This window comes from Stomoxys calcitrans, chromosome 2 (assembly GCF_963082655.1).
Source record: "Stomoxys calcitrans chromosome 2, idStoCalc2.1, whole genome shotgun sequence".
Lineage (NCBI taxonomy): Eukaryota > Metazoa > Arthropoda > Insecta > Diptera > Muscidae > Stomoxys > Stomoxys calcitrans.
In genome coordinates this window covers 55,629,481-55,642,822 of record NC_081553.1, presented here as the reverse complement: position 1 = coordinate 55,642,822, position 13,342 = coordinate 55,629,481, and the positions used below count along the sequence as shown (strand labels likewise).

Genomic DNA, 13,342 nt, shown 5'->3' with positions numbered 1-13,342 from the left:
GAGTTTGGCTCTCTCTCTACTGCGCCCGATAATGCAATGTTGGAGCGGAGTTCTCTCAATTTGGAAATTTCTGCCTAATTACAGGTGAAAATTTGTTCCAATTCTCCTGTGGACTTTTCGGCCTCCTAGGCCCTCCACATCAGATTTTGATACCAAATTTTTATACCCACCACCATAGGATGGGGGTATACTAATCTAGTCATTCCGTTTGTAACACCTCGAAATAATGATCTAGGACCCCATAAAGTATATATGTTCTTGATCGTCTCGACATTCTGAGTCGAACTAGCCATGTCCGACGTCCGTTTGTCGAATTCACGATAGAGGTCGAACGCGTAAAGCTAGCCGCTTGAAATTTTGCACTGATACTTTATATTGATGTGGATCGTTGGGGATTGCAAATGGGCCATATCGGTTCAGATATGAATATAGCCCCATATAAATCGATCTACCGATTTGAATTCTTGACCCACTGGAAGCCGTCATTTTTGTCCGATTTGGCTGAAATTTTGCACATCATGTTCTTTTATGACTTTCAAAAATTGTGCCAAGTACGGTCTGATTCGGTCATGAAGCTGATATAGCTCCCATATAAACCGATCTCCCGATTTGATTTCTTGAGCCCCTCGAAGCTGCAGTTTTCATCCGATTTGGCTGAAATTTTGCACATAGTGTTCTGTTATGACATCCAACAACTACAACAAGTACGGTTCAAATCGGTTTATAACCTGATATAGCTGTGCTAAGTACGGTTCAAATCGGTTAAGAACATGATGTAGTTCCCATTTAAACCGATACCCCGATTTGACTTCTTGAGCCCCTCGAAGCCTCAATGTTCATCCGATTTGGCTGAAATTTCGCAGATAGTGTTTTGTTATGAATTTTAACAATTGTGCCAAGTACGGTCCGAATCGGTATATAACCTGATATAGCTACCATATAAATCCGAATCTGTCTATAACCTGATATAGCTCCCATATAAACCGATCTCCCGATTTGACTTCGTGAGCCCCTGGAAGCCTCAATTATTATCCGATTTGGCTGAAATTTTGCACATAGTGTTCTGTTATGACTTTTAACAATTGTGCTAAGTGCGGTCCGAATCGGTCTATAACCTGATAAAGCTCCCTTATAAACCGATCTACCGATTTGACATCTTGAGCCCCTGGAAGGCTCAATTTTCATCCGATTTGGCTGAAATTTTGCAGATAGTGTTCTGTTATGATTTCCAACAACTTTGCTAAGTACGGTTTAAATCGGCCAGAAATCTCATATAGCTCCCATATAAACTGATCTCCCGATTTGACTTGTTGAGCACCTGGGACCCGCCATTTTTGTCCGATTTGGCTAAAATTTTGCACATAGTGTTCTGTTATGACCACATCAATCCATGTTTCGATATAGCTGCCATAAAAACCGATCTTCGATGTTGATTCTAGAGCCACTAGAGGGCGCAAATCTTATCCGATTTGGCTGAAATTTTGCATGAGGTGTTTTGTTTTGACTTTTAACAACTTTGCCGAATATGGTTTAAGTTGATATAGCTGTCATATAAACCGTTCTGGGGTCTTGACTTTTTCAGCCTGTAGAGGGCGCAGTCCTATCCGATTAGGCTGAAATTTTGCATGACGAGTTTTGTTCTAACTTCCAACAACTGTGCCATATGTAGTTAAAATCGCTTCATAGCCTGATATAGCTGTCATATAAACCTATCAGAGATCTCGACTTCCTGAGCCACTAGAGAGCACAATTCTTATCCAATTTGGCTGAAATTTTTCACAATGTGTTTTGTTGTGATTTTCAAGAACTGTGTCACATATGGTTTAAATCGGTTCATAACCTGATATAGCTGCAATATAAACCAATTTGGGATCATGACTTCTTGAGCCTCTAGAGGGCGTAGGTATTATCCGATTTGACTGAAATTTTGTACAAAGGCTTCTCCTATGACTTTCAACATACGTGTCATATAGGGTCTAAATCGGTATATAACCTGATGCAGCTCCCATATAAACCTATCTCTCTATTTTACTTCTTGAGCCCCGTAAAGGACGCAATTCATATTCGAAATGGCTGAAATTTTACACAATGACTTCTGCTATTGTGGAAAACACTAAATTAAATTATGGTCCGAATCAGATCATAACTTAATATAGCTCTAATACCATAGCAGTTATTTTCGTTTAACCTTTGTTGGCCTAAAAAGAGATGCCGGGAATAGAACTCGACAAATGCAATCCATGGTGGAGGGTATATAAGATTCTGCCCGGCAGAACTTATGGCAAAGATTGGCACTTAAACTACCTTAAACACCGTCTTGGGTGGGAAAGTTAAAAAAGAATACCGCAAACAACCGCAACGAAATTCCTACACTTTTTCCATTATTCAAAGGTTGTCATAACATAGATACATGCTGTATGATTAATTTTGACCCCCCTGCCCTCTCTCTGTTCATGTTGGCTTCTCCAAATTAACGCCATCTACTGGCTGTTTTCAATTTAAACAACTACATCCAATTGAAGACAGCCAGTAGATGGCGCTAATTTAAATGTTAATGCTACTCGCTTGGATAGGATCATAATGTGATGATTGTCTGTGACTATATGAGTCATCATTTAAACTATGTTTATACTATAGGCCAAATCCACTGGATTTGAGATAAACTCCAAAACCCGTTTCCACTACGATTCAGGTCATTTGCATTTATCAACAGGGTTGTTTTTGACAATTTTAGGGGTATGGCAGCTTACTATTTATTTGTGTCCCCATAATTAAATTACACCATAAGCGAGCATCAATTACTTGGACTAATTTTTAAGTCATACTAGCTGGACAGGGCCCGCTCCGCTGCGTCTTCTTTCACTCTCTTATTTTATCTGAGCCCTATACGGTCAAGTCAGGAAATAAGTCCTGTTTGGGGGTGCTGGTACGACCTTTCAGATATTTCGCGCCAATATTATATTGGTGCCCTTTTCCCAAATACCTTTCATTGAACCCCAATTGCCATTGGTTTAGGAGGAGTTTATGGAGTGACACGACCTCCACACATTTAGCCTCAAAATTTGATATCAAATTCGTTTTCTTCTATCAATTACCTATTATTTATCACAATAGTAGGCAATCATAACCTGTTTGAAGGGATTTTAAAGGCGGACCCTGAAGTAATTTGAGCCCCACAATGTCAAGCATTTTAAGACACCAATGAATAAATTTTTATATCAGTAATGAAAACATTTTTATATCAGCTCTACCTTTAAATAGCCTTCATTTGATATCTATATTGTTCCAATCGGTAAATTTATCCTGCTGGGGGGTTTTGGGGTGGGGAAGCCCTCAGACACCAAAAAATAAATTGTTGCGTCAGATTTGTATTCTACTTTTAAATACCTTTCATTTGATATCCATATTGCTCAAAGCGGTTAAAGTGTCCTGTTGGGTGGTGTTTTGGGGCGTGGGGGGCAGCCGACACTTAGGGTAACATTTTAATGCCAAGTTCGTACTATACTCTTAAATACCTTTCATTTGATACCCATATTGTCCCAATCGGTACACATGTCCGTTCTGGTGGGTTTTTGGATGGGGCGTCCCCCCAGGTTATTTGACCCCAAAATTGTTTACCAATTTCGTGTTTTTGCGGTACCATAAGGTGGCATACAAAATTTCGCTTAAATCGGTGCACGCATCTTCGAGATCTGGGGTTTTTGAAAAATATGGCGGACGCCGCCCGCCCCCTCTCCCTCCCCCCTCGAATATCAACAAATTTGGGTATACCCGGGTAATTTGGTATCACCTGGTGCCCAAACTCTACCATCTGTGAACATTTCAAGAAAATCGGTTCAGGCGTTTTTTTCATTTGAGTCTTACATTGGTACGTCCAATATGTCTGTCTGCAGCAGTTTTTGGGGTTGAGCGACCCCTTGGCACATTAAAAATCATATTTCTTATAAATAAAATACTAAAAATTTATTTCTCATTATTAAAAAGTGTGGTAACAATAAAAATTAATAAATCTGACATTTATCAACGGGATTCATGGCACTGCCTACTGGACACTGGAATGCCTTGGCAAATTCCTCAAAATTCGATAATGAGCCAAGAACTCTAAACTTGGCAGGGGCGTGCAAGGATTGCGTGAGAAATTCATAAGGTGGCACATAATCCGTACACCATATCTGGCCATAGCTTACAAAGAATAATTGAGCATGGGTGAAATTGAGACCAGGCAATTGCTCGCTTTCCACCAGCTGGGCATTTGAACTCAACTCCTGCTCATACCATTTCATATAGGCCGTGAAGGCGGCCCTCACCCCACCATTATCGGCAATATTTTCCGCTTGCAGTTTAATGGCGGGCAAATGATGTACACCATCGTCCAAAGTGAAATTGTGATACTGCTGCATGAAGCATTTGGTTCTGTTTTCAAACTCTTCCAGACACTTGGGCCTCCACCAGTTGCGTATGTTACCCAGGGCATCAAATTTGCGACCGGCATCATCGAAGCCATGCACCATTTCATGACCTATAAAGGAGCCTAGAGTGCCAAAATTCACAGCCTTCGGGTAGGCAGGGGCATATTTGTGATGCTGATAAAGCACGGACACCGGAACCTTTACCACATTCTCTTTGGGTGAGTATGAGGGCACATAGGAGACAGCATTGCCATCATCATCATCTGGCAGATGGGTGCGATGTATGTAGGCCCTTGTAAGATTAGCTGTCCAGGCTTGCAAAGCCAAAATATTCTCCATGAAATTGTTGGGGCTTAGCTTCAGGTATTGATAGTCTTGAGTCAATGTATCAGACTCGTGGCTGAGAATTTCGAATTTCATGGCCTGCAATTTTTCCAGGGCTGCCAAGCGTGTGTCATCCTCCAGCCAGCTAAGGCGATCCGAGAGAAAATCCTCTTTAAAGGCAGCTCTTAGTTGATGCCAAAGAAACTCCATGTCCTTAATCATGTCCTGGGTTATGAACTTGCGATAGAACAGATTGTCCAATTGTTTATACAACTTATCATGGGTCTTGGGCAGGCATATGGACTCAAAATCCTCCTGCTTAGAGACCAAATGCATTTCCAGTGTGGAGAAATACGAGAATAGCACATAGTTGGCCACCACCCTTTTGGGAGTATTTCGTAGGGTTTCTAAGGCATGCTCCAGGTATTTGTGATTAACATACACCTGCTGGGGCACATAATCCAAGGCGACTTTCAAAAACTTTCTCACATCGAATTGGGGAGAATATTTCCGTTGTAGCTCCTTGACGGAGGTCAAATTAAATATATCACTATTTTGCATACCCAAAGTTTTGTTTACCTTGCCCTTGCCCAGGGCTATTTCGAAACTCATCATATCCTTGACTTCGGCCAAGACCTTTGAGCCATCCTTAAGATGCAAAAGACTTTGTAAATACAGGCTAATACCATGCTCCCATTCATCGCGATATGCCGCATATGCCTCTTGGTCATACACACCAATATAGGAGTCTGCGAATTCAGGCTCATAGATTCCCACAATGGTGCGGGAATTATTGGTGAAGTCATGCATGGGACCCACACCCAAAATCAGTCTCACACCAGTGTTGTAGAATATTTCGGCCACATGTTGCGACCATTCATACTGGTCTTCCGGCCATTCTCCCTCCTCCAGTTGCATGGGAAACTTTCCATATTTTTCCAAAATTTCACTTCGTGTTCTATTACACTGACTGTAGGTGGCATTCAAGTTGACACAAGACTTGTAAAATGTCTTAACCATGCGATCCACATCGTTATCATGTTTGGCATCCTCTGTTTTCAGCTCCTCTATAAGCAGGGTATTGTAGATGGTACTCAACTCCCTTAAATTGGGCATTGCCAAGGATGAATAATTGCCACTGAAGCTGTTGTAGTTGCCACAGACATATTCGTAGAAATTATCGCAAGGCTCTACCGATTCATTGAGATAGCTTTTCATCTGCTGGGCTTTGACTTCAAGCAAATTATCTTTTTGTTCTATGCCAGCGGCAAAATCGGCGTTGTGCACGTGAATCAGGGACCCCAGGGTCACTGTCAATATAAGAGAACACTGAACGAACCAGGTCCATCTCCAAATAATTGCCAAATTTTTCATTGAAATTCTTAAGGGACACACCATGCGTGAAGAAAAGATTTTTGAAACTGATTCAAACTAAACAAAAGCGCTAGCTTATCTCCCTTGAGCTAAGAAATATTAAAAATATTTTCTGTATTGAGTGAAAAATTTGAAAATATATGACACTCACCCATTGCCTTATCAATCTTAGTTATACGATGCCTCTCTCTCTCTCTGGGTCTCAAACAACATTATCGATTATGATTAAAGGGGGTTTCATTTATAATTTCATAGAATTTTTCTAACGATCAACAAAAACATTTTGCGATTTTTAATAAACACAAAATTCAAAACAGATTTACGCATCATGTTTTTTTCTTTAGAATAAACCTACTCAGATGTTTCATTTTCTTACTATCTGTTTGAGTTTCTTCATTTGGGAATTTCCAAAAAATGCCAATTCGAGAAATATGTCCTAACTTCATGGCTCATTAGAACCAAAATATAGTTCGTTTACTAAGAACCACTTTTCCTAATCTTGAAGTTCTTTTCTTGTGCCCAGTGCTGCTATTGATTGCTTATAAATGCTTATGGTTCTTGTGAATTGTTTTCAATGCCTTTTTAACATTTCCAAATTTTTTAGGGTATACTCGTCATCTCGTCATTCCTTTTGTAAGATCTCGAAATATTTATATGCGACTCCATAAAGCAATGGTGGGCACATTAACCCATATCCATACAATATCAAAGCCCATGTGGTACTTTTATGGTACCAGGTACTTTTATGGTACCAGGTACTTTTATGGCACCAGGTACTTTTATGGTACCAGGTACTTTTATGGTACCAGGTACTTTTATGGTACCAGGTACTTTTATGGTACCAGGTACTTTTACGGTACCAGGTACTTTTATGGTACCAGGTACTTTTACGGTACCAGGTACTTTTATGGTACCAGGTACTTTTATGGTACCAGGTACTTTTATGGTACCAGGTACTTTGATGGAACAGGTACTTTGATGGAACAGGTACTTTTATTGTACCAGGTACTTTTATGGTACCAGGTACTTTTATAGAACCAGGTACTTTTATGGTACCAGGTTCTATTATGGTACCAGGTTCTATTATGGTACCAGGTTCTATTATGGTACCAGGTACTTTCATGGAACTTGGCACCAGATTTATCATGGTACCAGGTACTTTTATGGTACCAGGTACCTTGCCAGTTTTAGGGTACATTAGTTATCCCATTCCTTTTGTAACAACTCAAAATATGTATATACGATCCCAAAGAGCAATAGTGGGCACCCTAACACATGTCCACACAATTTCAAAGCCCATGTGATACTTTTGTGGTACCAAGAACTTTTATAGTTCCAGGTACTGTTATGGAACTTGGTACCAGATTTTATCATGGTAACAGGTACTTTTATGGTACGTGGTACTTTTCCAGTTTTACTAATCTCGCCATTACTTTTGTAACAACTCAAAATATGTATCTATGATCCCATAAAGCAATGGTGGGCATATGCCCACACAATTTCAAAGCCCATGGGCTTATGTTCTTGTGCGCGTACACAATGGTGTGGAATAGTATGGGCGGTAGTCTTGATATCGCCTTACAAAGAGTAGTCTTTACTTGTAAGAATATGAGCTCCATGTCTACCTGCATTCCCCGCAACTTTGCGTAGTCTTATTCTAGGAATTCCAAGTCCATCTATTGTATATAGTGGTCAATTTGGACAAACTTGCCTACATTCATTGTTATTGATATAGGTCGTTGGTACTATATAAGAACCGGATACTATATAAATACCTGGTACTATATAAGAAACTGGTGCTAAATATGTACCCGGTACTATAAAAGTATTCGGTACTATAAAAGTATTTGGTACTATAAAAGTATTCGGTACTATAAAAGTATACGATACTATAAAAGTATACGATACTATAAAAGTATACGATACTATAAAAGTATTCGGTACTATAAAAGTATTCGGTACTATAAAAGTATTCGGTACTATAAAAGTATTCGTTGCTACATAAGTAATCGGTACTAATCAGTACTCAGTTTCATATAAGTACTCAGTTTTATATAAGTATTCAGTTTTATATAAGTACTTGGTACTTCATAAGTACCCAGTACTATATAAGCAACAGGTATTTATACATTACCGCTATATAAGTATCTGGAAGTATATAAGTACCAGGTACTATATAAGAACCTGGTGCTATACAAGTACCAAGTACTATATAAGTGCCTTGTACGATATAAGTACTATAAAAGTACCTCGTACTATATAAGTGCTATAAAGGTACCGGATACTGTAAAAGTACTATTAATGTACTTGCAACTATATAAGTACTTGGGGCCCAGTTACTATATAAGTACCTGGTACCATATATGTGTCTAGTATCCTATAAGTACCTGGTACTATTGGGTTGCCCAAAAAGTAATTGCGGATTTTTTAAAAGAAAGTAAATGCATTTTTAATAAAACTTAGAATGAACTTTAATCAAATATACTTTTTTACACTTTTTTTCTAAAGCAAGCTAAAAGTAACAGCTGATAACTGACAGAAGAAAGAATGCAATTACAGAGTCACAAGCTGTGAAAAAATTTGTCAACGCCGACTATATGAAAAATCCGCAATTACTTTTTGGGCAACCCAATATATAGGTATCTTATGCTATATGCGTACCTGGTTCTATATAAGTACTTGGTATTATATAAGTACCTGGTACTATATAAATACCTGGTACTGGTCATAGGTTAGATTGAAAGTGTGTGCAGATATTAATCCGCCCCATGCCACTATGGACATACACCTAAGCCAGTAATCGGCTTGTTGTGCGCTCTGAATACAAAAATAAGTAACCTCGAAAAAGAATATCTAAGTTACGAATGCCGTGCTACTTACAAAATCCTTAATTGTTTTCCATGCCACTCCCATAAGTTGGTTCATGCCTGGTATTGTATCTCCACCTAAGTACCTTTGTCTGTTAGCCGCGAAAGCCGGGCCATGACATGGGAAATGCTTCAACGTCTCATCATCCTCCACACATGCCTTACACATACTATCACTTGCCGCACCGATTTTGCATAAGTGAGCTCGTAGTCCTATGTGTCCCGTAATGATACAAAAAGCTATACTGACCTCCATCTTACATCCTTTCAGTTATAGTCTCGTCTTCTCACGAACAAGATCATCCGATAGGATTTTCGCCGTCGTACCGACTGTTTCGCTGTTCCACAGTGTTACATGCGCGTTAGTCGCTCACACCCTTAATTCGGACTGCGTCGAGCCGAAAGGCTTCGGGTAAACCAAGTTTATTGACGACAGTCCTCTGGCCTTCACCGCCAAATCGTCTGCCCTATAATTCCCCCTTACTCAGTTATGGCCCGACACCCAAACAATGCGGATTGTGCAATCCTCAGAGATGGCGTTAACCTCTTCCTTAAATTACAAGACAGTTCGTGACTTTACCGTCCTGGTTGTTATAACCCTTAAGGTCATTTTACTGTCCGTAAAGATGTTCACGCTCGTCGTCCTCGCGTTAGCACCACACCACCTCACGCATTCCATGATCGCACGGATCTCGGCCTGCAGGACCGTATTATGGTAAGGCAGTCTAAAACAGATCTCAGCCCTTGGATTCTCAATGTAGATCCCCAGGACTACTCTGTCCTCTAGCTTTGATGCATCCGTGAAACATGATCTCCAGACGGCAATACTAGGGCTCCATCAAGCCAAGACTGTGCCGCTGACAGCAATGCCTCGCACTCGGCCTCAAGTGTTGTCTCAGGTATTCGATTGGAAACCTCTTCCCTTCCATTCCTTACGTCGCCTCGATTATACCACAATGGTATGAGCTGCTCCCATACTCAATCCATTCTCTCATCGCCTTAAGTCTCATAGCCGCAGTGGCTTGGTCTGTATGTCTACGGGTCGGATATCTTGTATAGTCTCCAATGTTCTAGTGGGCGTGGTCCTCATCGATCCGTCTATGCCAAGTCAACATGTTCTCTGAACCTGTTGTGTGGTCCTTATATTGCACTTTTTCTCCATAGCAGTCTACCAAACTACTGAGGCGTAAACACGCTCCTGTAGAGCCAGTGAACTATCCTAGGATTCAGGCCCCATTTCGAGCCTACGGACCGTCTACATAGTGTTCAACATCTGTGAGCTTTCTCGATACGCTCCTGAATGTGACACTTCCAATTCAGTTTCCTGTCCAACATCACATCTAAGTATTTGACTTTGTCAGATATCGAAATCGTCTTATTGAGGAAACGTGGTGCGTTAAATTGGCCCACCTTCGTCTTTCTCGTGAACAGGCATATTTCAATCTTCTCTGGGTTAACATTGAGGCCCCAAGTACTATATAAGTACTTGGTATTTTATAAGTACCCGGGTATTTCTCCTATCGAAGATGGTTTTATTCCAGGACGTACACTTCACAAAGGGCAGGTCCCCATAGTCCTTGATCAGCTCCAAGATACTGTCAAGCATCATCTTGCCCAAAGTCTTTCTCCTATCGAAATTGATTTTGTTCCAGGTAGTACCCTTCACTAAGGGCACGTCTTCATAGTCCTTGACCTGCACCAAGATGCTGTTAATTCTTCGCTTCCAACAGCTTTGGTAAGACTTCTTCATATTCTCAAGGGCAACTGAATCGTTCATGTTTTCGTTTTCCCACTTCGGAGTGATGCGGGCCTCCATAATGTTGGACAATAATTCGCCTATAACTATCTCAGGATTTGGCGTGGTGGCAGGATCATATTTGGCAAAATTGCCGCAGCTGTATTCATAAAAGTCTTCACAAGGATCCGCCAACAAATTTTTATACTTAAAAATATGCTGAGAAATGGTTTGACGAACAAACCCCGCGCCTGGGGTTTCAGGCTTCAATTCAGCTTTCGATAGTGTAGAGCAGTGTTGGGCACATGTGCTTGTGTGCTTGTGTGCGTAATATTTCCAAGCCCATGGGCTTCTGTTGTTGTTCGCATACACAAGTGTGTGTAATAGTGTGTGTGCATTTGTCCGCCACTGGAGTAGAGCCTGTTGCAGGCACAGGACAACGACAGCCAGTATGGCATAAGCCAACGTTATGTTTAATATCTCCTCAGTGCTTTTCTTGTGAAAAACCAGCAGCCAACTGAATTATTGAACTTCGAATACCAGCAGACTTAGTTTGATCTCGTCTCAGTCCTCAATCTTCTATCCACAACCTGGAGCTTAACATTTTTTTTTCATTTTTGACAGACCATATTGTAATAAAGTTGGTACCGAAATTACAAAATTCCCATCTCTGCTGATAGGAGGCATGGGGTTAAAGGTACGAAGTATTTATATGGTACCAGGTCTTATATGCTACCAGGTACTTTTATGTGCTTTTAGGTTGTTGTTGTAGCCACATTTTCATGTGGAGGCAGCGAAACTCGCCAAGCTTTTGTAGGTGGGCAAGCACGTTTCGGTCCAAAGAACCGATGGCCGCGGGAACTGGTTGGTCATCTGTTATTTAAAGGCGCTTTATCATATCGAGCATCATAGGCACTCAGTATTTGTGCAAGAGCCAGTGCCGCCCGACCTCAGAAAATCATTTTAATACATTTATATTTAACAAAAAAATATTATGTGAGTTATTCATCGCTTTTATAATTTTGTTATAGTTCGTGTCTTTGTTTCTTACCTTATATCGTAAAATGGAAAAAGTTTTATTTCTGAGGAGACATAAATCGAGGGTTTGATATCCTGCAAAAACAAAGACAAAAATAAACTAATCAATTAAATACGTTTTGTTTAAATTATGTAGTATTCGGTTGTCATAAAGTAACCGGTAGTTACATAGTACCCATTAGAAGCTAAGGTGTTTATAGGCGTTTTTATAAGAGCGAAAGGAAACGAGGCTTTTTTAATGGTTTTTGAAAAAGAAAAAAATTAAAGATCAATGCAAAAAAGCAATTAATTTAAATAATAATATATAGTACCCGGTAGATATGTAGTACTCGGTATTTATATTAAACCCGGCAGTTGTTTAGTAGCTATATCGCAGCCAGTAGCACTTGGTGGTTATATAGTATTCATTAATTCTATAGTATCCTTTTAATACTAGCCGAAAAGTATAAAATATCAGAAAGCTATTGAGTACTCGAAAGTTATTGAGTACCCGGTAGTGAAGTAGTACCCAGTGGTTATATGGTACCTGGTATTTATAAAGTACCGGAAAATTATTAAGTATCAGAAAGTTATTAAGATCCCGGTAGTTATATAGTAACCGAAAGTTATTTAGTATCCAATAGTTATAAAGTACCGCAAGGTTATTAGGTACCATAAAGTTATTTTGTACCCGGTAGTTGTATAGTACATAGAAAATTTTAAGTTAGGAATGTCGTGCTACTTACAAAATTAAGGATATTGTAAGTAGCACGGAATTCCTATCTTAAAACTTTCTGTTTCGAGGTTACTTTTAAGTTTTTTGAGCGCACACCAAGCCGATTTCTGGCTTAGGCAGAAGGGCAGAATAATATTTGCAACCTCTCTTCAACCTGAACTTACCTATATAGTACACGAAAGTTATTTAGTATCCGGTAGTTATATAGTACCCGGTAGTGTTGAAGTATCCGATAGTATTGTAGTACCCGGTATTTATAAAGCAATCGGTGGTTATCCGTTAGTCATAGAGTACCAGATTATTATAAAGTACCTGCTATTTATAAAGTACTCGGTGGTTATATAGTACCCGGTAGTTAAATTGTGCCCGGTAGTTATATTGTATTCGGGTATTTTCAAATATCTAGCAGGTATAAAATGCACCACAGTTACCTTGTACCCGATAGTTATGAAGTACCCGTTAACTAAGTAGTAGGTGGTTCTTTTATAGTACTCAATAATTGTATAGTTCCCGATGTAACCATCGTACCCGATAGCTATGTAGCATTCGGTATTTACATTGTATCCGGTAGTCATATAATCTCGGTAGTTACGCAATACTTGGTAATTATACAGTACCTGGTAGTCATATAGTACCCGCAATTCATTTAGTACCCGGTAGTTATAAAGTACTCAGTGGATACCCTCTTGTTATATAGTACCCGGTTGTTTGCATAGATAATCTATGCACGGATACAAAGTATTTGAGCAATTCATAAGGAACACACCCAAAAGAGTCTTCATTAGTAGTCAGAAAGGAAGCTGAATTTCAATTTAAAATTAACACCCAATACACCAATTTTGTTCATCATCATCATTTTATTAATCGTAAATAACTTGTA

The 13,342-nt window shown here is 39.7% G+C and overlaps 1 protein-coding gene across 1 annotated transcript; it reads right to left on the bottom strand.

Moving 5' to 3' along the window:
- Window positions 1-3,937: 3,937 nt before the first annotated feature.
- LOC106096219 (neprilysin-1) lies at window positions 3,938-6,181 on the bottom strand. The gene has a single exon (XM_013263863.2). The coding sequence runs from the start codon at window positions 6,129-6,131 to the stop codon at window positions 4,002-4,004; it is 2,130 nt and encodes a 709-aa protein (XP_013119317.2). The 5' UTR covers window positions 6,132-6,181; the 3' UTR covers window positions 3,938-4,001.
- Window positions 6,182-13,342: the final 7,161 nt, after the last annotated feature.